Here is a 21,224-nt window from a genome sequence, read left to right as displayed (position 1 = left end):
TCTAATTCATTGAAGTGTTTGTATTCTGTTTTTCTCCATTGATCAAATTCATGCATACATATTTAATTACTGTCTCTTGCATTTAAACCTACAATCAATTTGTTCTTAAGTCTTAAATAATCAACAAATCACATAGCTAAACTAGGCCGTGAGTCCTTTGGGAAAATGATAGCTGACGGCTTGAGCTGAATCCGGAGACGTCGTGAAATCTGGACTTGATCGAGCTGAAGAACCGGAAAACAACGGAAGAAGCAGATTTGACCGGGAATCCTCAGATTCTGCCAAGGAGAAACATATGAGGCAGCGGAAGAACTAGGATTGGAGGTTTGTTCGGTGGAAAACCTAGGGTTTGGTGCGGAAGCGGATTTGGAACGGTGGAGAAGTGATTTTAGTCGGCGAGAAGGTAACTAATCGGTGGAAAATGATTTACGTGAGAGGTGTGATGGTAGATTGTGAGGAAAATGGTTGAGGATGTGCGCTGGAAGCAAAACGAACGCGAGAGTGACAGTTTGCTCTCTCGAATGGTTGAGAGAGAACAAAATGAGGAGTTAGCGTAGGAGCCTTCCAGGGACAGGCTCGCGTATCAGCGATGGGATGACACAAGCCACGCGGAAGTAAATGATTGGAGGAGCGTGATGTAGGGTGGCTGAAAGAAAAATCTGATTTGGAAAATGAGAGAATGGATGGTGTGAAGGGAAGGTGGCTAGAGGAGATCCTTTGGGATTCTCTAGCTTTGACTTTCAAGGGAATTAATTTCTGGAGTTCTCTTTACAGAAAGTTTAATTCATTATTCTCAAAAGTCCCTTACAAGAGGTGGTGGCATGTCTATATATAGGACTAAAAGTCCCTCCTATCTAGCACATGCCTAACACCTTTTACACATGTTTTTAATAAAAGTAAAAGAAATACTATACTAAACTAATTAGCCTTGGTCCCCGCGTATCATCCCCTCCCCCTTGGAAAGGATTTGTCCTCAAATCTGATGGTGCTTTTGAAGACTTATTTTTGTTAGCTTCATAAGGGTTCCTCCTGGGTCAAATATCCATTTGCAATAAGCATCAAACATATCTCTAATTAGTTTTCTTTGACCCAATAAGATATATAAAAGAATATGTGTAGAAGAAGGTTTCCAAATTTTGAAATTTTTAATTTTAATATAACAAAGAAACCTTTCTTCATTTGAAATTTTATTTGTATCTTGAGTTATTGGTAACCATAAAGGTAACCATAACCCAAGTTGGAAATTTGCATGTGTTGAAAGTGATAACATTTTTAAAGATGGAGTGGCCAATTCTTTGAAAGAAAAGTGAAATTTGGAAAATTCAAATATAAATGGATAAGAGTGAGAGGATAGAAAACCTCCCCTTAAGAGTTTGACTTCTAATGTAGGAGGAGATGTTGCCCTTAGTTGCTTTGATTTCTTTTCTTCCATTTCTATCCTTTCAACTTCTTCCTTTTCTCTTCTATGTGTTTCTTTTCTCTCTTTCTCTCTTCTTTTCTCTTCTTCTCTTTCTTCCTCATCTCTTCTCTTGTTTTCTTCCTCTTCTCTTCTCTTTCTCTCTTCCTCTTTTCTTTTATTTCGTTCTTCCTCTTCTCTTCTCTCTATTTCTCTTTTTTCTCTTACTTCTTGCTTTTGTTTTTCTCTTTTTAACCTCTCAATTCTATGTTTGCTTGTCTCTTCCCATAGCCTCTTGAGTTTTTCTAGAAACTCACTTTCCCTACGGGAGAACCCACTTAAATTTTGAATGAATGACTCACCTTTTCTAATAAGCTCTCTCATAAGTTCTAAGTTCCTTTCAATTTCTCGAGGCACAAATTTTCTTCTCATACAAGCTTTCAATTCATTCCAATCATGAATGGGATATTGTCTACCTATCTCAACATGATATTGCCTATCATCCCACCACTCTCTTGCATGCTTTTTAAAACTAGAAGTGTAAAGACTAAGAATATAAGATTCATTCTCTCTAGAATAGAAGGATTCATATTTACTTTTTCTCACCATGAATGAATGCATGTCATTAATTTCCTTTTCCCAAGCTAGGTATGTTAATGCACCAATATCATCACCAAAGAATGGAATGTTTTCACTAGCTTGTTTATATAAATCATCTTCAATCCTATCAAATTCATAAGATGAACAAGACTTCCTTCTAGCTTTATCATGTTCTCTTTTGATTTCTTTGTAACTAAGTTGCTTATCAAAATTAAAATTCCTAGAAGACTTGTATGAATAACAAAACATCTTTGTTTCTAAAAGTTTTTCTAGTGTAAAAGATATACAAGATTCACACTTAGACAAGTCCCAGGTAAGAGAGGTGAGTCATGAAGACTGCTTAAGTACCAAGTCTTGCCTTGCCAGAAATGTCTTAGGTTACTACTAGTTATCCTTTAAACTAAAATCTCTTTTAAAATCAAAGGATACAACTCACAAACAATCACAACAATTAAACACTAATAAACGAGACTCTTCTAAATCACCCTAAACGTAAGACACTAAAAGAAATTAAACACAAACAAGAAAAGTTTTGCCAAGAGTTGAAAGAGCACCAAGGACTCTTCCAAGACACTTGGACTTTGAATGGCCTTTTACAATGAAATTAAGAAAACTAACAATATAGCCTATTACAACACCAGATGAAGAAACAATTAAAAAAAAATAACAGCTATGCTTCAATCCTGGTCCTGATTCAAATCCGCATGAAGAAGCTAGTGTTCCACTTTTTGGTTGCTTCTGGACAACGTTGGAGTCTCCTAGCTCTTGGGTTCAACTCTACAATCACAAATGTACAAAGCTGGATCAGAGACAGTTAACGAACATATTGAAAGAGGGAATTTACAATTAAATGAGTATTCCCTTTTCTTGGGCTTGTACACTTGATGCAGAGAAAGGTTCCTATTGACTGTCCAGTACTATGTGTTGCACATAGAAAGGTTCCTATTGACTGTCCAGTACTATGTGTTGCACAGAGAAAACCTGCACAGATATTCAGACCAACATCAACAATTCACACAGTACAAGTAATTACAAACCATGACAAGAACAGTTCAAGCAAAGCATAAGCCATTTAAGGTAAAAGAAAATCCCGTCAGTTCAAAACTTCCACAGGAAGTGCTTAGGTTGCTGTTTTCTCAATAAACATCTGCTCAAACTAAACTCTCAAACATCATTCCTATTTGCTCTCAAACGGTTCCAAATATTCTGCATAGTTAATTTTCAACCAAAATCAGCAGGATATTCATTCAATATTATCACTTACATCACTTACAAGCTAAAACAGAATATCAATTCATAACAAAGGGTAAATTAGGCAACTTCCCTGTTTGAATGGTTGTTTCTAGCCTGTTCCAAGCTCCACACTGAGGTTTTTTTTTTTTTCTGCTACTGTTTCTTCAGTAATATTCTGCTCAACTAATGATTCATTCACATCAGCTCTGCACACCTAAATCTCAACAGAATCCAGCAACAGAATCCAGCACAGTGAATTAAATTCAGATTGGATGTAATTCAATGCAGAAAATAACCACCTAATTAATTCAACCACCAAGGCAGAACTGGAATTTAGGTGCTTTAATCACTTGTGAAAACTGGTTGATACATTGGTAATTAAAACAGATTGATGCACAACTGATTATGACTAGAGCAGCCTTTTCAACAATTCAATGAATTACACTGGACAGAAACAATGGACCAAACCAGTCAAGAATAATGTCCTAAACTAATTCAGAAATCAGTGGACCATGCTAATCAAATCAATGGACAGAGTATTGTGAGGCAAATCAGAAATTGGCAGTTTTAAAACAGTGTTCTTGCAATTCCAGAAATGATCATAAAACAATCAGCACATTATTTGCAATTCCTATGCATCTACCAAGTCCCATAGGTCTTTATTAAATCAGAAGCAACATTCAACATGCCCAATTAAACCATAAAATCAACAATTCACTTTCAAAACAGTGAGTATATCAATGAATTCAGCAAGCAATGTTTGAAACTAAAATGAGTGCAATGACAGTTTAACATTCACAAGCACAAATAGCATCACCAGGCAATAAGTAATCAACTGAAAATAACAGTGATTGCAGTTGAAATAAAGCACAGCTGATCCAATGTAATTACTCCAATTTCTTTTCCTGCACAATAAACACAGTCAACAAATGGTTAATTGAAACTGAACTCTCATGCAAATGCCAACGAATTTAGGCTAAATTAGCCTTACAAAGCTCACAGCACTGAGGTTTCTCTTTAAAAATTTAAAACACTCAAATGAAAAGTTTAAAAGAGAAATTTTCAGTCTAGGCCAGAGAATCCTGTGGATCACTACCACCTAATATGCTACCATTCACACTTACCTTCTTTCAAATCCCAAAAACCAGAATGGAATCAGATTTCTCAATCAGGAAAATGGCTAAGATAAACAAGGTAATGGAATGACAAAAACAGCAGAGCAACTGACTTGAGATCAGATTAATAAAGCAAATAAAAGATCCACAAGATTTATAGCCACTGATCATATATTCCAGAATCTCAGAAAAAACTCAACACAGCTTTGAACACAAAATTTATGACATTTTAAGCAATTAAACATGACTGTAAACATGACAGAATATGATTCAGCAATGAAAATGACTCAACAAAAAATTTGGACCGATTAAGATGATGAAAGACACAACCAAAACAAGGTTAGCATACAAGAAATGACTCAAGCAAAAACCTAATGAACAGATCAAGACCAAAAACACATGAATCAACACAAGACAGAGAAGGAATCATAATGAACAACACGAATAATTTGAAAAAAACCAAACGCACAGATTGAATCTCAAGAACAGAGAACAGATCGAGACAGAAAAAATTTGAGAATCGACGAAGAGTAACTCAGATCAGAGAGAAACGAGATACTTAGCTCAAGCGGACGCGCCTAACCTAGGCTCTGAATACCACATGATAGCTGACGGCTTGAGCTGAATCCGGAGACGTCGTGAAATCTGGACTTGATCGAGCTGAAGAACCGGAAAACAACGGAAGAAGCAGATTTGACCGGGAATCCTCAGATTCTGCCAAGGAGAAACAGATGAGGCAGCGGAAGAACTAGGATTGGAGGTTTGTTCGGTGGAAAACCTAGGGTTTGGTGCGGAAGCGGATTTGGAACGGTGGAGAAGTGATTTTAGTCGGCGAGAAGGTAACTAATCGGTGGAAAATGATTTACGTGAGAGGTGTGATGGTAGATTGTGAGGAAAATGGTTGAGGATGTGCGCTGGAAGCAAAAAGAACGCGAGAGTGACAGTTTGCTCTCTCGAATGGTTGAGAGAGAACAAAATGAGGAGTTAGCGTAGGAGCCTTCCAGGGACAGGCTCGCGTATCAGCGATGGGATGACACAAGCCACGTGGAAGTAAATGATTGGAGGAGCGTGATGTAGGGTGGCTGAAAGAAAAATCTGATTTGGAAAATGAGAGAATGGATGGTGTGAAGGGAAGGTGGCTAGAGGAGATCCTTTGGGATTCTCTAGCTTTGACTTTCAAGGGAATTAATTTCTGGAGTTCTCTTTACAGAAAGTTTAATTCATTATTCTCAAAAGTCCCTTACAAGAGGTGGTGGCATGTCTATATATAGGACTAAAAGTCCCTCCTATCTAGCACATGCCTAACACCTTTTACACATGTTTTTAATAAAAGTAAAAGAAATACTATACTAAACTAATTAGCCTTGGTCCCCGCGTATCAGAAAACGATACTTGGTCTTACCTTGTTTTATTACTTGATACGATTCGGTCACACTTGCCGATTGTTCAACAAGTTTGTGGCGCCGTTTTTCGGTGTTCATAAATTTGTCATCATTGAGGAAGTGGAGGAAGTGGAGGAAGTTGAGGAAGTGGACGAAGTTGACGAAGTTGACGAAGACAACGTGGACGAACATGAGGAAGTGAAGGAGGTGGAGGAAGTGGAGGAACTGGAGGAAGTGTAGGAATTTGAGGAAGTGGAGGATGTGGAGGAAGTGGAGGAAGTGCAGGAAATGGACGAAGTGGATGAAGTTGAGGAAGTTGAGGAAACGGACGAAGTGGATGAAGTTGAGGAAGTTGAGGAAGTGGACGAAGTGGACGAATTGGACGATGTGGACGAAGATGACGAAGTGGACGAAGTTGAGGAAGTGAAGGAAGTGGAGGAAGTGGAGGAAGTTGAGGAACTGGAGGAAGTGGACGAAGTGGAGGAAGTTCACGAAGTGGACGAAGTTGAGGAAGAGGACGAAAGGGACGAAGTTGACGAAGATGACAAAGTTGAAGAAGTGGACGCAGTGGACGAAGTGGAGGAAGTGGACGAAGTGGAGGAATTAGGGGAAGTGTAGGAAGTGGACGAAATGGACGAAGTGGACGAAGATGGCGAAGTGGAGGAAGTGGAGGACATGGAGGAAGTGGAGGAAGTTGACAAAGTCAACGAAGTCGAGGAAGTGAAGGAAGTGGACGAAGTGGAGGAAGTGGACAAAGGGGGCGAACTGGACGAATTGGACGAAGTTGAGGAACTGGAGGAAGTAGATGATAACAGTTGAAAAACTGTTATTTTCATGATTAAAAATGACACTAAAAGCAACCTTTACACTTAGAAACTAGCTTGAAATCATGTTTTTCCTCATGTTTTTAGAAATAAGAGAGCTGGACAGGTTTATGCTTGATTTCAGTGTTTTTGTGCAGGTTTTAAGGTGAATTTGGTGAAAGAAGTGAAGAAGGAGAGAGATGAAATCAGAAAAGACAATAAAAAGTGCAAAAGGAGAAGCCGAAGTCACCGCTCAGCGGCAGTTTACCGCTGAGCGGCACTCAGGAGTTGCGGGAGGTCCGTTGAGGGGCAAAATGGCCGCTGAGGGGAGCAAACAAGTCACGCACTCACCGCTGAGCGGTATTTTACCGCTGAGCGGCACTTTAATGGGCTTGGATTTGACTTTTTGTAATTTACGAATGATATATAAGCTTTAGGGTTTCCTAGGGTTAGGCATCTTTGGCAGAAACGAAGCAAACACTCTCTCTTCCACCCCTTTGAAGGAGGATCTTGGATGCTGAGGCTTCCTCTTCACCTTTTTAGGGTTTATTCTTTCATTCTTTCATTGTAATTCATCTAGGTTCACCATGAATATGGTGAACTAAACTCTGTATGTTTGTTGGGGAATCAATGTAATCTTGTGAAACTCTCATATATGGAATCTGTTTTTACATCTTTTAATTAAGACTTATGCTTTCTTTTCATCATTAGTTAGGGTTTTTCCTCTTTGCTTAATGCTTGCATTGTTTAACTCATTCGATGCATGATTATTGGTTTTGTCGATACGGGCACGTGCGGGGAAGTTTAGATCCGGGGAATTTCTCCTAATTTTATATTGGTTGTCATTAAGCTCCTGCACTTATGAACTGATCATTAGGAATGCTAGGAATTGTATGAACTCGTGATTAGGGAGAAGCCTTCTGGAAAGGTACATTAGAGAGTGGCATTAACAATGATGATTTGACTGTTGAATTCCTAAAAATATATGAGAGTGGATAAGATGAAATTGACCCCCAACAACATATTCATATCTATATTTCATTGAAAGTGTTTATCTTTTGCTTTTTGCCATTGATCAAAATTCATGCATACATATTTATTTTCTGTCTTGCATTTTAAACCTCAATTAATTCGTTTGTAAGTCTTAGTTAATTAAGAAACCACATAACTAAACTAGGCCGTGAGTCCTTTGGGAAGAACGATACTTGGTCTAACTAAGTTTATTACTTGAACGATTCAATCATACTTGCCGATTGAAAACAAGTTTGTGACATCATATTTTGGTGTTCATAAATTTGTCCATCAAGTTTTTGGCGCCGTTGCCGGGGACTCGTGGTTTAACTGGTTAATTTGTGTGATTATTGATTATCTTTGACTTATTTTTTTTATTTTTAATTTAAATTTCGAATTTTATTTTATTTTATTTTATTTTTCTGTTTTTATTTTTCAGTTTGTATTTTATTTGATTTGATTTTATTTTTTTTGTTGTTTTCTGTTTTTCTGTTTTCTGTTTTTATTTTCTGTTTTTATTTTTCGGTTTTTATTTGATTTTATTTTATTTGATTAGATTAGATTTTATTTTATTTTATTTTATTTTCTGTTTGTATTTTATTTTATTTTATTTTATTTTTCTGTTTTTATTTTTCTGTTTTTATTTCCTATCTTCTTATCTTTTCAATTATATCCTTTGATTTTTTTTTCTCTATCTTTTTGTGCTAACAATTGTTTTTAGGGTTTTGTGCCTAATGTCTGCAGAATGCAATTTGGTCAAGAATTTAACTATATGGGCACTCAATTCTACCAAAGTAATCTCAACCACTGGTGGGAACCTCACTCAAGCATGGATCAAAGCCAATTTTGGCAAGCTGCTGGACAATTTGAGAACCAACCACAACAACAATGGCAGCAACAACCCTTTCTATCAGGAAGTTTGGATAGGTTGGAGGACACCCTTCAACGATTTTTGAAAAATTCCGACTCTACTCAGAAAAGCATTGAAGAATCATGTAAAAGAATGGAGATGCAACTTCGTTACATCAATCAGAGATTGAATGATGATGTTAATACTGAAGTTAACCTTAAGGAGGAAGGGCAAGTCATTATCACTGAAAGTGACAAGATTCTTGATGAGGAAAAATTAAAGGGAGATGAGGAAAGGGTAGAGAGAAAAGAGAAAGAAGAGTTGAGTGAGAAAGATAAAGATGAAGAAAAAGAAAAAGAAGTGGTTGAGAGAGAAGAGAGAAAGAAAATTTGTGTGAAAATAAAGAAGTTGAGGAGAAAAAGAAAAGGGAAGAAAAAAATAAAAGAAAAGAAAAAGAGAAAATTTAGGGAGAGAAAAAGGAAGAAAAAGAAGATGAGAGGAAAGAAGAAGGAATCATATGAAAAATCCCATCCTCATCTAAAGAAGAATCATAGGAAGGAAAAGAAATTCAAGTGCTTTATGGAAATCTTCAAGAAATTGGAGATTAAAGTTCCTATGATTGAGACATTGCAACAGGTTCCTGGTTTGATCAAATTTTTGAAGAAGTTCAGTAGAAAGAAGAAAAAGAAGAAGGAACTTGAGCTTGGGTCAAGCTAATGACGTTAAAAGAGCGCTTGCTGGGAGGCAACCCAGTTGATTTAAGAACTTTTAATTTTATTTTGGTTTTGTAATTTTTAATTTGTGGACATTATTTTTGTATTTATTTTGTTGGATACAGCATCTACTGAAGGATGCTAGGTGGTTAAGTATCTACTGAAGGATACAATGGCTGTAACACCTACTGATGGGTGTTGGTAAGAAAATTTTGCACCTACTGAAGGGTGTTGGTGGATTTTGGGTCAGGCTCGTGACGTCAAACAAGCGCTACCTGGGAGGCAACCCAGTTGATTGAATATTTTTGTTGATTTGTTTTAGTTAGGGTTTGCATAAGCATTTTGAACATTAAATTGCAGGGAACCAGTGAGGGGCACATATGGGAGGCACGTAGGTTAAGAAAAGAAGGAGAAGAGCACTTCACGAAAGTGCCGCTGAGCGGTACTTTACCGCTGAGCGGTACTTTACCGCTGAGCGGTACTCTCGCAGAATAGGGTTTTAGTTCCCCTTAGCGGGACCCGAGCCCATTAGGGTATTTTTAAACCCTAAGCTGCGCATTCTTTCACACTTTCAGACTTTTCTTTGCACAAACACTCTCACATACCTTCTCCAAGGTTTTCCACATCTTTTCACTCTTCCTTCTTAAGAAAATTTCTCTTCCACTCACTTTTTCACTAGTGTGCCATCAAAGTTTGGGGTTGGAAGAGAGCATTCTAGCTTGGAAGCATTCTCATTGCATCTAGTATCTCCACCCAAGTAAGTAAAATGCATTTTGTTCATCCTAGGGTTTTGATTTTGAATATGATGGTTAAAGCATGAAGATTTAGGGGTTTTGATTTCTTGGCATGATTTGATGATATATTTGATGTTTGAACCGATTAAACTGCATGATTATGAACTGGAAAACTGAAAATTGCATTTGGGTGGAGTTAGGAAAGCTTTAAAACAGGTTTTTCAAAAATCTGCAGAGTTACCGCTGAGGGGTAAACTGCCGCTGAGCGGCACTCTGCCAGATTTGATTTTTTTTGTTTTTGTGTGATCTGGAATGTGGTACTGGTGGCGCTGAGGGGAAATTCTGGCCCTCAGCGATGGTTTAGCTTCGAAAGGAGTTGTGTTCTTTGTTTTACTAATGATTAACATCATGTTCTGTGGTTTTGTATTTGTTTGAATGTAGGAATGGCATCATCTTCAGGAAAAAGATTGAAAACCATGGCAACCAAGAGAAAGGAAAAGGAACCAGAGCAACCCCACTCTAGCAGGTTCCTCTCTAGGAAACATGAGAAGCACTTTAAAGTGGTTCAGGACAGGAGACTTCTGATGGAGAGAAAGGTTGGAATGATACCTAACCTTGCTCCTCAATTTGGAGAGCAAGTTTTAGGGAATGACTGGGGAAAGCTAGCCACTTATCCTGCACCTGCCAACATAGCTGTGGTTAAGGAATTTTACACCAATGCAAAGAAGATTGGTGATTATCCAGCTGAGAATTATTTGGGCTATGTCAGAGGACATGCTATCAGGTATGATCCTGATTCAATCAATAACTTTCTGGACACTGTATGGGCTGGTGAGCAGTGCCAGTTTGCTCTTTGCATGGAGGAAGGTGCTGATTATGAGGATGTGGAGAGAGTACTGTGTATACCTGGAGGACACTTCTAAAGGAATCGATCTGGCTCAGTGGTTAACATTAGGAGGACAGATTTGACTCCTCTTGCAAAGTATTGGATGGCGTTTTCTCATGCCAACATTCAGCCATGTTCACATGTGTTAGATATTACTCTCAGCAGGGCATTCTTCATCTACTATGCTATCAGAAACTTGAATGTTAATATTGGGCAGGTGATAGCTGATGAGATTAGTGTGTGCGCCAATACTTCAAACAACAAAGCACCACTGGGACATCCTTCTTTGATCACGCACCTTTGCAAGATAGCTGGGGTGGACACTTCTGCTCCACCATTTGAGAGGCCAAGAAAAGCTATTGATGAGGCCTATTATAGACAGTACTGTGGAGGTGATGATGCAGCTCAGCCAGTTCCACCACGCCGGGCTCGTAGAGAGAGAGGGCCAGCACAGAGCCAGACATCTGCTGATACACATGAAGCAGAACCATTCCAGATGAGGGACATGTACATGTCTCTTATAGGTGCTCAGTTGCAGTCCATTCACAGAGGGCAGGTGGCCACTGCTGAGATGATTGTGGGGATGTATGATACACCTCCAGCCCACAGGTGGACTATGGATGAATTCCATAATGTGGTAGCTTGGCCAGAGGAGCGAGTGCATGGAGGAGGAGCTGAAGCAGCTGAAGCTTCAGCTAGAGATATGGAAGAAGATGAAGCTGATGAGGATGATGCATTTGAAGATGATGAAGATGAGGAGGAAGAGGAAGATACAGAGGACAACTCAGATTGATGAGGAGCTGAGATAGCATTTACTGATGAATGCTATCATGTGCTTATGTTTTGTGGTTTAAGTTTTCTGAACTTATTTGTTTCTGTCTTTTAGATTAGGGTTTGATGTATTCTATTTGAAACCTGGTTTCTTGTGATGGTTTGCTATTAACTGTGATTGTGTGATAAGTAATACTGAATTATGCTTATGATTGATTGATGTTGAGATAATGTGCACATTAAAATGCTTATACAGGTGATTCACAAGCTTTGTGAACAAATGCATGATATCATGATTGTGATTGTGAAATTAAGCAGGATGTATACGTCAAATGTGAATGAGCTTATATGTGAGATTTTGAGCTCTAGAGTTGTTATTGTTGAATGCTATTACTTTGAAAGCATGAATGATTTTGCCCAGGTTTTCTATGAGTGAATCAATTGCTTGTTTTGCATCATATGATCAAGGCCATTTGTTGAAAACCTTTTTATTGGCCCAATTCATAAAATTAGCCCACTAAAAGAGAACACTGTGTGTTCTATCCTTTGAACCCTTAGCCTTGAATATACACTGAAAATCTTTACCTTGAGTTAAGTAGAAGATCTTGTGTGGTATTGTTAAATGTTCAAGTTTGGGGTTGTTGGGAAAACATGAAAAGCATTGAGCTAAGAGCTAAAAAGTAAGAATATGCATAGAAAAAGAAAAGAAAAGAAAAAGAAGCAAAGCTCAATGCAAAGGCAAAAGAAAGTTGGGAAAGAATAAGATGATTGTGTTGTATGATTCTCTTAACTCAAGGATTTTGTGATCCAGAAAAACCAATTTTCTTGTTAGCCCAGCCACATTATAAGCCATAGAAAAGTCCTTGTGATGATGCATGCTTGTGAATGTTTTTGATTGTGGTAAAATGAAAGGCAAATTTGATTCATGTGACATTGTGATAGTAGAGTGAATGAGTGATCATCTCTTATACACTTGAGTGTGAGTGAAACACTTGACTGAGTGAGGAAATATTACATGAATACATGAACATCCATGCTTAATTGATTGATCATTCATGAAAATAGCATTTGTTGGAATTTAAATGACTTTGTGAACACTAAAGCATGTGCACATCTTGATTGAACTCTTGGTCATAAGTTTGAGTGAAGTTGTTACTTATCATGAAAAAGAGGATTTTTAGAATGAGTGAATCATCATATGAATTGGTTGAAGATAGAGTTACATCTTGTTTGCTTGAGGACAAGCAAAGTTCTAAGTTCGGGGTTGTGATAACAGTTGAAAAACTGTTATTTTCATGATTAAAAATGACACTAAAAGCAACCTTTACACTTAGAAACTAGCTTGAAATCATGTTTTTCCTCATGTTTTTAGAAATAAGAGAGCTGGACAGGTTTATGCTTGATTTCAGTGTTTTTGTGCAGGTTTTAAGGTGAATTTGGTGAAAGAAGTGAAGAAGGAGAGAGATGAAATCAGAAAAGACAATAAAAAGTGCAAAAGGAGAAGCCGAAGTCACCGCTCAGCGGCAGTTTACCGCTGAGCGGCACTCAGGAGTTGCGGGAGGTCCGCTGAGGGGCAAAATGGCCGCTGAGGGGAGCAAACAAGTCACGCACTCACCGCTGAGCGGTACTCTGGAAGTCACGTAAGGTCCGCTGAGGGGAGAAAACAAGTCACGCACTCACCGCTGAGCGGTATTTTACCGCTGAGCGGCACTTTAATTGGCTTGGATTTGACTTTTTGTAATTTACGAATGATATATAAGCTTTAGGGTTTCCTAGGGTTAGGCATCTTTGGCTGAAACGAAGCAAACACTCTCTCTTCCACCCCTTTGAAGGAGGATCTTGGATGCTGAGGCTTCCTCTTCACCTTTTTAGGGTTTATTCTTTCATTCTTTCATTGTAATTCATCTAGGTTCACCATGAATATGGTGAACTAAACTCTGTATGTTTGTTGGGGAATCAATGTAATCTTGTGAAACTCTCATATATGGAATCTATTTTTACATCTTTTAATTAAGACTTATGCTTTCTTTTCATCCTTAGTTAGGGTTTTTCCTCTTTGCTTAATGCTTGCATTGTTTAACTCATTCGATGCATGATTATTGGTTTTGTCGATACGGGCACGTACGGGGAAGTCTAGATCCGGGGAATTTCTCCCAATTTTATATTGGTTGTCATTAAGCTCCTGCACTTATGAACTGATCATTAGGAATGCTAGGAATTGTATGAACTCGTGATTAGGGAGAAGCCTTCTGGAAAGGTACATTAGAGAGTGGCATTAACAATGATGATTTGACTGTTGAATTCCTAAAAATATATGAGAGTGGATAAGATGAAATTGACCCCCAACAACATATTCATATCTATATTTCATTGAAAGTGTTTATCTTTTGCTTTTTGCCATTGATCAAAATTCATGCATACATATTTATTTTCTGTCTTGCATTTTAAACCTCAATTAATTCGTTTGTAAGTCTTAGTTAATTAAGAAACCACATAACTAAACTAGGCCGTGAGTCCTTTGGGAAGAACGATACTTGGTCTAACTAAGTTTATTACTTGAACGATTCGGTCATACTTGCCGATTGAAAACAAGTTTGTGACATCATATTTTGGTGTTCATAAATTTGTCCATCAGTAGACGATGTGGAGGAAGTGGAGGAAGTGGGCAATGTGGACGTAGTTGACGAAGTGGACGAAGTTGAGGAAGTCAAGGAGGTGGACGAAATGGAGAAAGTTGAGGAAGTGGAGGAATTGGTGGAAGTGGACGAAGTTGAGGATGTGGAGGAAGTGGACGAAGTGGACAAAGTTGAAGAAGTGGACGAGGATGACTGATGACAAATTTATGAACACCGAAAAACGGCGCCACAAACTTGTTTAACAATCGGCAACTGTGACCGAATCATATCAAGTAATAAAACTAGGTAAGACCAAGTATCGTTCTCCCAAAGGACTCACGGCCTAGTTAGTTATATGATTTGTTGATTATTTGAGACTTGTAAACAATTGATTGTAGGTTTAAATGAAAAAGACAGTAATTAAACATGTATGCATGAATTTTGATCAATGGAAAAGAGGAAAACAAACACTTTAATGAATTAAATGGATGAGTATGTTGTTGGGGTTATCAATTTCATCTTGTTCACTCTCATACACTTTAGGAATTCATCATTCTTTTCATCAATTGCTAATGCCACTCTCTAAATCACCTTGCAAGAAGGCCTATCCTTAATTACGAGTTCATACAATTCCTAGCATTCCTAGTAATTAATTCTGAAGTGCAGAAGCTTAAAGGCAACCAATATGCTATTGGGAGAAATTCCCCGGATCTAGATTTCCTCGTACGTTCCCATATCAACAAAATCAATAATCATGGCAATGAATGAGTTAAACAAAGCAAGCTTTAAGCAAAGAGGAAAAACCCTAACTAATGATGAAAGAAAGCATATATCTTAAATAAGATGTTAAAACACAAATTCCATATATGAGAGTTTCACAAGACTACATTGATTCCCCAACAACAATACAAGGTTTAGTTCACCATATAAATGGTGAAACTAGATGAACAATAATGAAGGAATGAAAGAGATAGAAAAACCCTAGAAAGAGAAGAGGAGAGCTGTCACCATCTCCCAATCTACCCCCAAGGGGTGAAAAATGTGTTTCTACTTCCTCCCAGCCAAAGATACAAACCCTAGGACGTCCTAAAGCTTATATACTATTCTAAAAATACAGAAAATTAGGCCCAGGCCCATAAAAACAAAAGAAAACCAGTCCAAGCCCACTTAGAATGGCGCTCAGCGGTATTTTACCGTTGAGCGGTAATAGCGCATGATCCATTTTGCCCCCAACTGCTGTTTTCGCCCCTCAGCGGTGATTTTGGCACCTGAAAAGAGCCGCTCAGCAGTATTTTACCGCTCAGCGTAACTTTTTCTGTATTCTAGTTGACTTTTTAGCATTCTGGTTGACTGGTTAACTTTTCTGGTTGACTAGTTGACTTTTCTGGTTCACTGGTTGACTTTTCTGGTTTCTGGTTGACTTTTCAGCATTCCAATCATTCGGTACTTCAATTCTTCTTTCAAATCATTCAATTAGCCTACAAAATCAAGGGAATCTTGCACAAAACCATTAAATTCACTTTCAACTCTCTTATTCAAAAACTAACATAAAAATATGAGTTCAAGCTAGTTTCTAAGTCTTAAAGGTTGCTTTTGGTATCAATTTTAAGCATAAAAATAACGGTTTTTCAACCGTTATCAATGACGAAGTGGACGAAGTTGACGCTGCGGACGAACCTGAGGGGGTGAAGGAAGTGGACGAAACGGATGAAGTCTGCGAAGTGAAGGAAGTGTAGGAAGTGGTGGAAGTGGAGAAAGTGGAGGAGGTGGACGAAGTGGACGACGTTGACTAAGTGGACGAAGTTGAGGAAGTGAACGAAGTGGACGAAGTGGAGAAAGTTGAGGAAGTGGAGGAATTGGAGGAAGTGGACGAAGTTGAGGAAGTTGACGAAGTGGACGAAGAGAACGAAGTTGACGAAGTGGACGAAGATGATGAAGTGGACGAAGTTGACGATGCGGACAAACTTAAGGAGGTGAAGGAAGTTGACTAATTGGACGAAACGGATGAAGTCTACGAAGTGGAGGAAGTGTAGGAACTGGAGGATGTGGAGGAAGTAGAGGAAGTGGAGGAAATTGAGGAAGTGGAGGAAGTGGATGAATGGGCGATGTGGACGAAGTTGACGAAGTGGACGAAGTTGAGGAAGTGAACAAAGTGGAGAAAGTGGAGGTAGTGGAGGAATTCGAGGAAGTGGACGAAGTGCAGGAAGTGGACGAAGGTGAGGAAGTGGCGAAGTAGACGAAAGGGACGAAGTGGACGAAGATGACAAATTGACGAAGTTGAAGAAGTGGACCTAGTGGACAAAGTGGAGGAAGTGGACGAAGTGGAGGAATTAGGAGAAGTGTAGGAAGTGGACGAAATGGACGAAGATGGCGAAGTGGAGGAAGTGGAGGACATGGAGGAAATGGACGAAGTTGACGAAGTTGAGGAAGTGGACGAAGTTAAGGAAGTGAAGGAAGTGAAGGAAGTGGAGGAAGTCGACGAAGTGGACGAAGGGGACAAAGTGGACGAAGTTGCGAAAGTGGAGGATGTGGAGGAAGTGGAGGAAGAGGACGATGTGGACGTAGTTGAGGAACTTGACGAAGTGGACGAAGTTGAGGAAGTGAAGGAAGTGGACGAAGTGGAGAAAGTTGAGGAAGTGGACGAATTGGAGGAAGTGGACGAAGTTGAGGAAGTGGACGAAGTTGAGGAAGTGGACGAAGTTGAGGAAGTTGACAAAGTGGAGGAAGATGCGAAGTGGAGGAAGTGGACGAAGTTGAGGATGTGGAGGAAGTGGACAAAGTTGAGGATGTGGAGGAAGTGGACAAAGTTGCTGAAGTGGACGAAAATGGAGGAAGTGGAGGAAGTGGAGGAAGTGGAGGAACTGGAGGAAGTGGAGGAAGTGGAGGAAGTTGAGGAAGTGGACGAAGTGGACGAACGGGACGAAGTGGACGAAATTTAGGAAGTCGAGGAAGTGTACGAAGTGGGGGAAGTGGAGGAAGTGGTTGAAGTTAAGGAAGTGGAGGAAGTGGAGGAAGTGGAGGAAGTTGAGGAAGTTGAGGTAACAGACGAAGTGGACGAAGTTGAGGAAGTGGACGAATTGGACGATGTGGACGAAATTGACAAAGTGGACCAAGTTGAAGAAGTGGACAAAGTGGAGGAAGTGGATGAAGTTGAGGTAGTGGATGGAGTGGTAGAACGGGACGAAGTGGATGAAGTTGACGAAGTTGAGGAAGTGGACGTAGTGGAGGAAGTGGAGGAAGTGGACAAAGTGGAAGAATTAGGGGAAGTGTAGGAAGTGGATGAAATAGACAAAGTGGACAAAGTTGGCGAAGTGGAGGAAGTGGAGGAAGTGGAGGAAATTGAGGAAGTGGACGAAGTGGAAGAAGTGGGGGAAGTGGAGGAAGTAAACGAAGAGGACGAAGTGGATGAAGTTCAGGAAGTTGACGAATTGGACAAAGTGGAGGAAATGGACGAAGTAGACGAAGTTGAGGAAGTGGACGAAGTTGACGATGTGGACGAAGATGACGAAGTGGAAGAAGTGGACGAAGGGGACGAAGTGGACAAAGTTGAGGAAGTGACGGAAGTCGAGGAAGTGGAGGAAGTGGAGGATGTGGACGAAGTGGAGGAATTAGGAGAAGTGTAGGAAGTGAACGAAATAGACGAAGTGGAGGAAGTGGACGAAGTTGGTGAAGTGGAGGAAGTGGAGGAAGTTGAGGAAATGGACGAAGTAGACGAAGTTGAGGAAGTGGACGAAGTTGACGAAGACGACGTGGACGAACATGAGGAAGTGAAGGAGGTGGAGGAAGTGGAGGAACTAGAGGAAGTGGAGGAAGTTGAGGAAGTGGAGGATGTGGAGGAAGTGGAGGAAGTGGAGGAAATGGACGAAGTGGATGAAGTTGAGGAAGTGGAGGAAGTGGAGGAAGTGTAGGAAGTTGAGGAAGTTGAGGAAATGGACGAAGTGGACGAAGTTGAGGAAGTTGAGGAAGTTGACGAAGTGGACGAATTGGACGATGTGGACGAAGATGACGAAGTGGACGAAGTTGAGGAAGTGAAGGAAGTGGAGGAAGTGGAGGAAGTCGAGGAAGTTCACGAAGTGGACGAAGTGGAGGAAGTGGACGAAGTTGGGGGAAGTGGAGGTAATGGATGAAGTAGACGAAGTTGAGGAAGTGGACGAAGTTGACGACGTGGAAGAAGTTGACGAAGTAGACGAACTTGTGGAACTGAAGGAAGTGAAGGAAGTGGAGGAAGTGGAGGAAGTTGAGGAAGTGGAGGAAGTGGAGGAAGTTGAGGAAGTGGAGGTAGTGGAGGAAGTGGACGAAGTTGAGGATGTCGAGGAAGTGGAGGAAGTGGGGGAAATTGAGGAAGTGGTTGAAGTTGAGGAAGTGCAGGAAGTGGAGGGAGTTGAGGAAACAGACAAAGTGGACGAAGTTGAGGAAGTTGAGGAAGTGGACGAGTTGGACGAGTTGGACGATGTGGACGAAGTTGACGAAGTGGACGAAGTGAACGAAGTGGACGAAGTTGAGGAAGTGGAGGAAGTGGAGGAAGTGGGGGAATTGGAGTAAGTTGACGAACTGGAGGAAGTGGACGAGGTTGAGGAAGTGGACGAACGGGACGAGGTGGGCGAAGTGGACGAGGTTGAGGAAGTGGACGTAGTGGACGAAGTGGAGGAAGTGGAGGATGTGGACGAAGTGGAGGAATTAGGAGAAGTGTAGGAAGTGAACGAAATAGACGAAGTGGAGGAAGTGGACGAAGTTGGTGAAGTGGAGGAAGTGGAGGAAATGGGGGAAGTGGAGGAACTCGAGGAACTGGACGAAGTGGAGGAAGTGGAGGAAGTTGAGGAAATGGACGAAGTACGAAGTTGAGGAAGTGCACAAAGTTGACGACGTGGACGAAGTTGACAAAGACGACGTGGACGAACATGAGGAAGTGAAGGAGGTGGAGGAACTGGAGGAACTGGAGGAAGTGGAGGAAGTTGAGGAAGTGGAGGATATGGAGGAAGTGGAGGAAGTGATGTAAATGGACGAAGTGGACGAACTTGAGGAAGTGGAGAAAGTGGAGGAAGTGTAGGAAGTTGAGGAAGTTGAGGAAACAGACGAAGTGGACGAAGTTGAGGAAGTTGAGGAAGTGGACGAAGTGGACGAATTGGACGATGTGGACGAAGTTGAGGAAGTGAAGGAAGTGGAGGAAGTGGAGGAAGTTGAGGAACTGGAGGAAGTGGACGAAGTGGAGGAAGTGGAGGAAGTTCACGAAGTGGACGAAGTTGGGGAAGTGGACGAAGTTGGGGAAGTGGACGAAGTGGACGAAAGGGACGAAGTGGACGAAGATGACAAAGTTGACGAAGTTGAAGAAGTGGACGTAGTGGACGAAGTGGAGGAATTAGGGGAAGTGTAGGAAGTGGACGAAATGGACGAAGTGGACGAAGATGGCGAAGTGGAGGAAGTGGAGGACATGGAGGAAGTGGAGGAAGTTGACGAAGTGGAGGAAGTGGACGAAATGGACGAAATGGACGAAGATGACGAAGTGGAGGACATGGAGGAAGTGGAGGAAGTTGACGAAGTCGACGAAGTTGAGGAAGTGAAGGAAGTGGAGGAAGTGGAGGAAGTGGACGAAGGGGACGAACTGGACGAACTGGACGAGGTTGAGGAACTCGAGGAAGTAGAGGATGTGGAGGAAGTGGAGGAAGTGGGCGATGTGGACGAAGTTGATTTAGAGAGTGGCATTAGCATTGATGATAAGAATGATGAATTCCTAAAAATATATGAGAGTGGATAAGATGAAATTGATAACCCCAACAACATACTCATCCATCTAATTCATTGAAGTGTTTGTATTCTGTTTTTCTCCATTGATCAAATTCATGCATACATATTTAATTACTGTCTCTTGCATTTAAACCTACAATCAATTTGTTCTTAAGTCTTAAATAATGAACAAATCACATAGCTAAACTAGGCCGTGAGTCCTTTGGGAAAACGATACTTGGTCTTACCTTGTTTTATTACTTGATACGATTCGGTCACACTTGCCGATTGTTCAACAAGTTTGTGGCGCCGTTTTTCGGTGTTCATAAATTTGTCATCATTGAGGAAGTGGAGGAAGTGGAGGAAGTGGACGAAGTAGAGGAAGTGGACGAAGTTGACGACGTGGACGAAGTTGACGAAGACAACGTGGACGAACATGAGGAAGTGAAGGAGGTGGAGGAAGTGGAGGAACTGGAGGAAGTCTAGGAAGTTGAGGAAGTGGAGGATGTGGAGGAAGTGAAGGAAATGGAGGAAATGGACGAAGTGGGCGAAGTTGAGGAAGTGGAGGAAGTGTAGGAAGTTGAGTAAGTTGAGGAAACAGATGAAGTGGACGAAGTTGAGGAAGTTGAGGAAGTGGACGAAGTGGACGAATTGGACGATGTGGACGAAGATGACGAAGTGGACGAAGTTGAGGAAGTGAAGGAAGTGGAGGAAGTGGAGGAAGTTGAGGAACTGGAGGAAGTGGACGAAGTGGAGGAAGTTCACGAAGTAGACGAAGTTGAGGAAGTGGACGAAAGGGACGAAGTGGACGAAGATGACAAAGTTGACGAAGTTGAAGAAGTGGACGAAGTGGAGGAAGTGGACGAAGTGGAGGAATTAGGGGAAGTGTAGGAAGTGGACGAAATGGACGAAGTGGACGAAGATGGCGAAGTGGTGTAAGTGGAGGACATGGAGGAAGTGGAGGAAGTTGACGAAGTCGACGAAGTCGAGGAAGTGAAGGAAGTGGAGGAAGTGGACGAAGTGGAGGAAGTGGACGAAGGGGGCGAACTGGACGAACTGGACGAAGTTGAGGAACTGGAGGAAGTAGAGGATGTGGAGGAAGTGGAGGAAGTGGGCGATGTGGACGTAGTTGACGAAGTGGACGAAGTTGAGGAAGTGAAGGAGGTGGACGAAGTGGAGAAAGTTGAGGAAGTGGAGGAATTGGAGGAAGTGGACGAAGTTGAGGATGTGGACGAAGTTGAGGATGTGGAGGAAGTGGACGAAGTGGACAAAGTTGAAGAAGTGGACGAAGATGACTGATGACAAATTTATGAACACCGAAAAACGGCGCCACAAACTTGTTTAACAATCGGCAAGTGTGACCGAATCGTATCAAGTAATAAAAACTAGGTAAG

The 21,224-nt window shown here is 40.8% G+C and overlaps 1 protein-coding gene across 1 annotated transcript; it reads right to left on the bottom strand.

Annotated features, from left to right (window-relative positions):
- Positions 1-973: 973 nt before the first annotated feature.
- LOC148200835 (uncharacterized) lies at positions 974-2,367 on the bottom strand. Its single transcript, XM_088111600.1, has one exon. The coding sequence runs from the start codon at positions 2,243-2,245 to the stop codon at positions 974-976; it is 1,272 nt and encodes a 423-aa protein (XP_087967726.1). The 5' UTR covers positions 2,246-2,367.
- Between the last annotated feature and the right edge of the window lie 18,857 nt (positions 2,368-21,224).

Source organism: Vigna umbellata, chromosome 4 (genome assembly GCF_029865625.1).
Source record: "Vigna umbellata cultivar VRB3 chromosome 4, Vumbellata_1.0, whole genome shotgun sequence".
Taxonomy (NCBI): Eukaryota; Viridiplantae; Streptophyta; class Magnoliopsida; order Fabales; family Fabaceae; genus Vigna; species Vigna umbellata.
This window is presented reverse-complemented; position numbering and strand designations above follow the sequence as displayed.

What these genes read in the sequence shown, in the direction of transcription:
- LOC148200835 (XM_088111600.1), bottom strand. Translation starts at nt 2,245, where the DNA reads ATGTTTTGTTATTCATACAAGTCTTCTAGGAATTTTAATTTTGATAAG.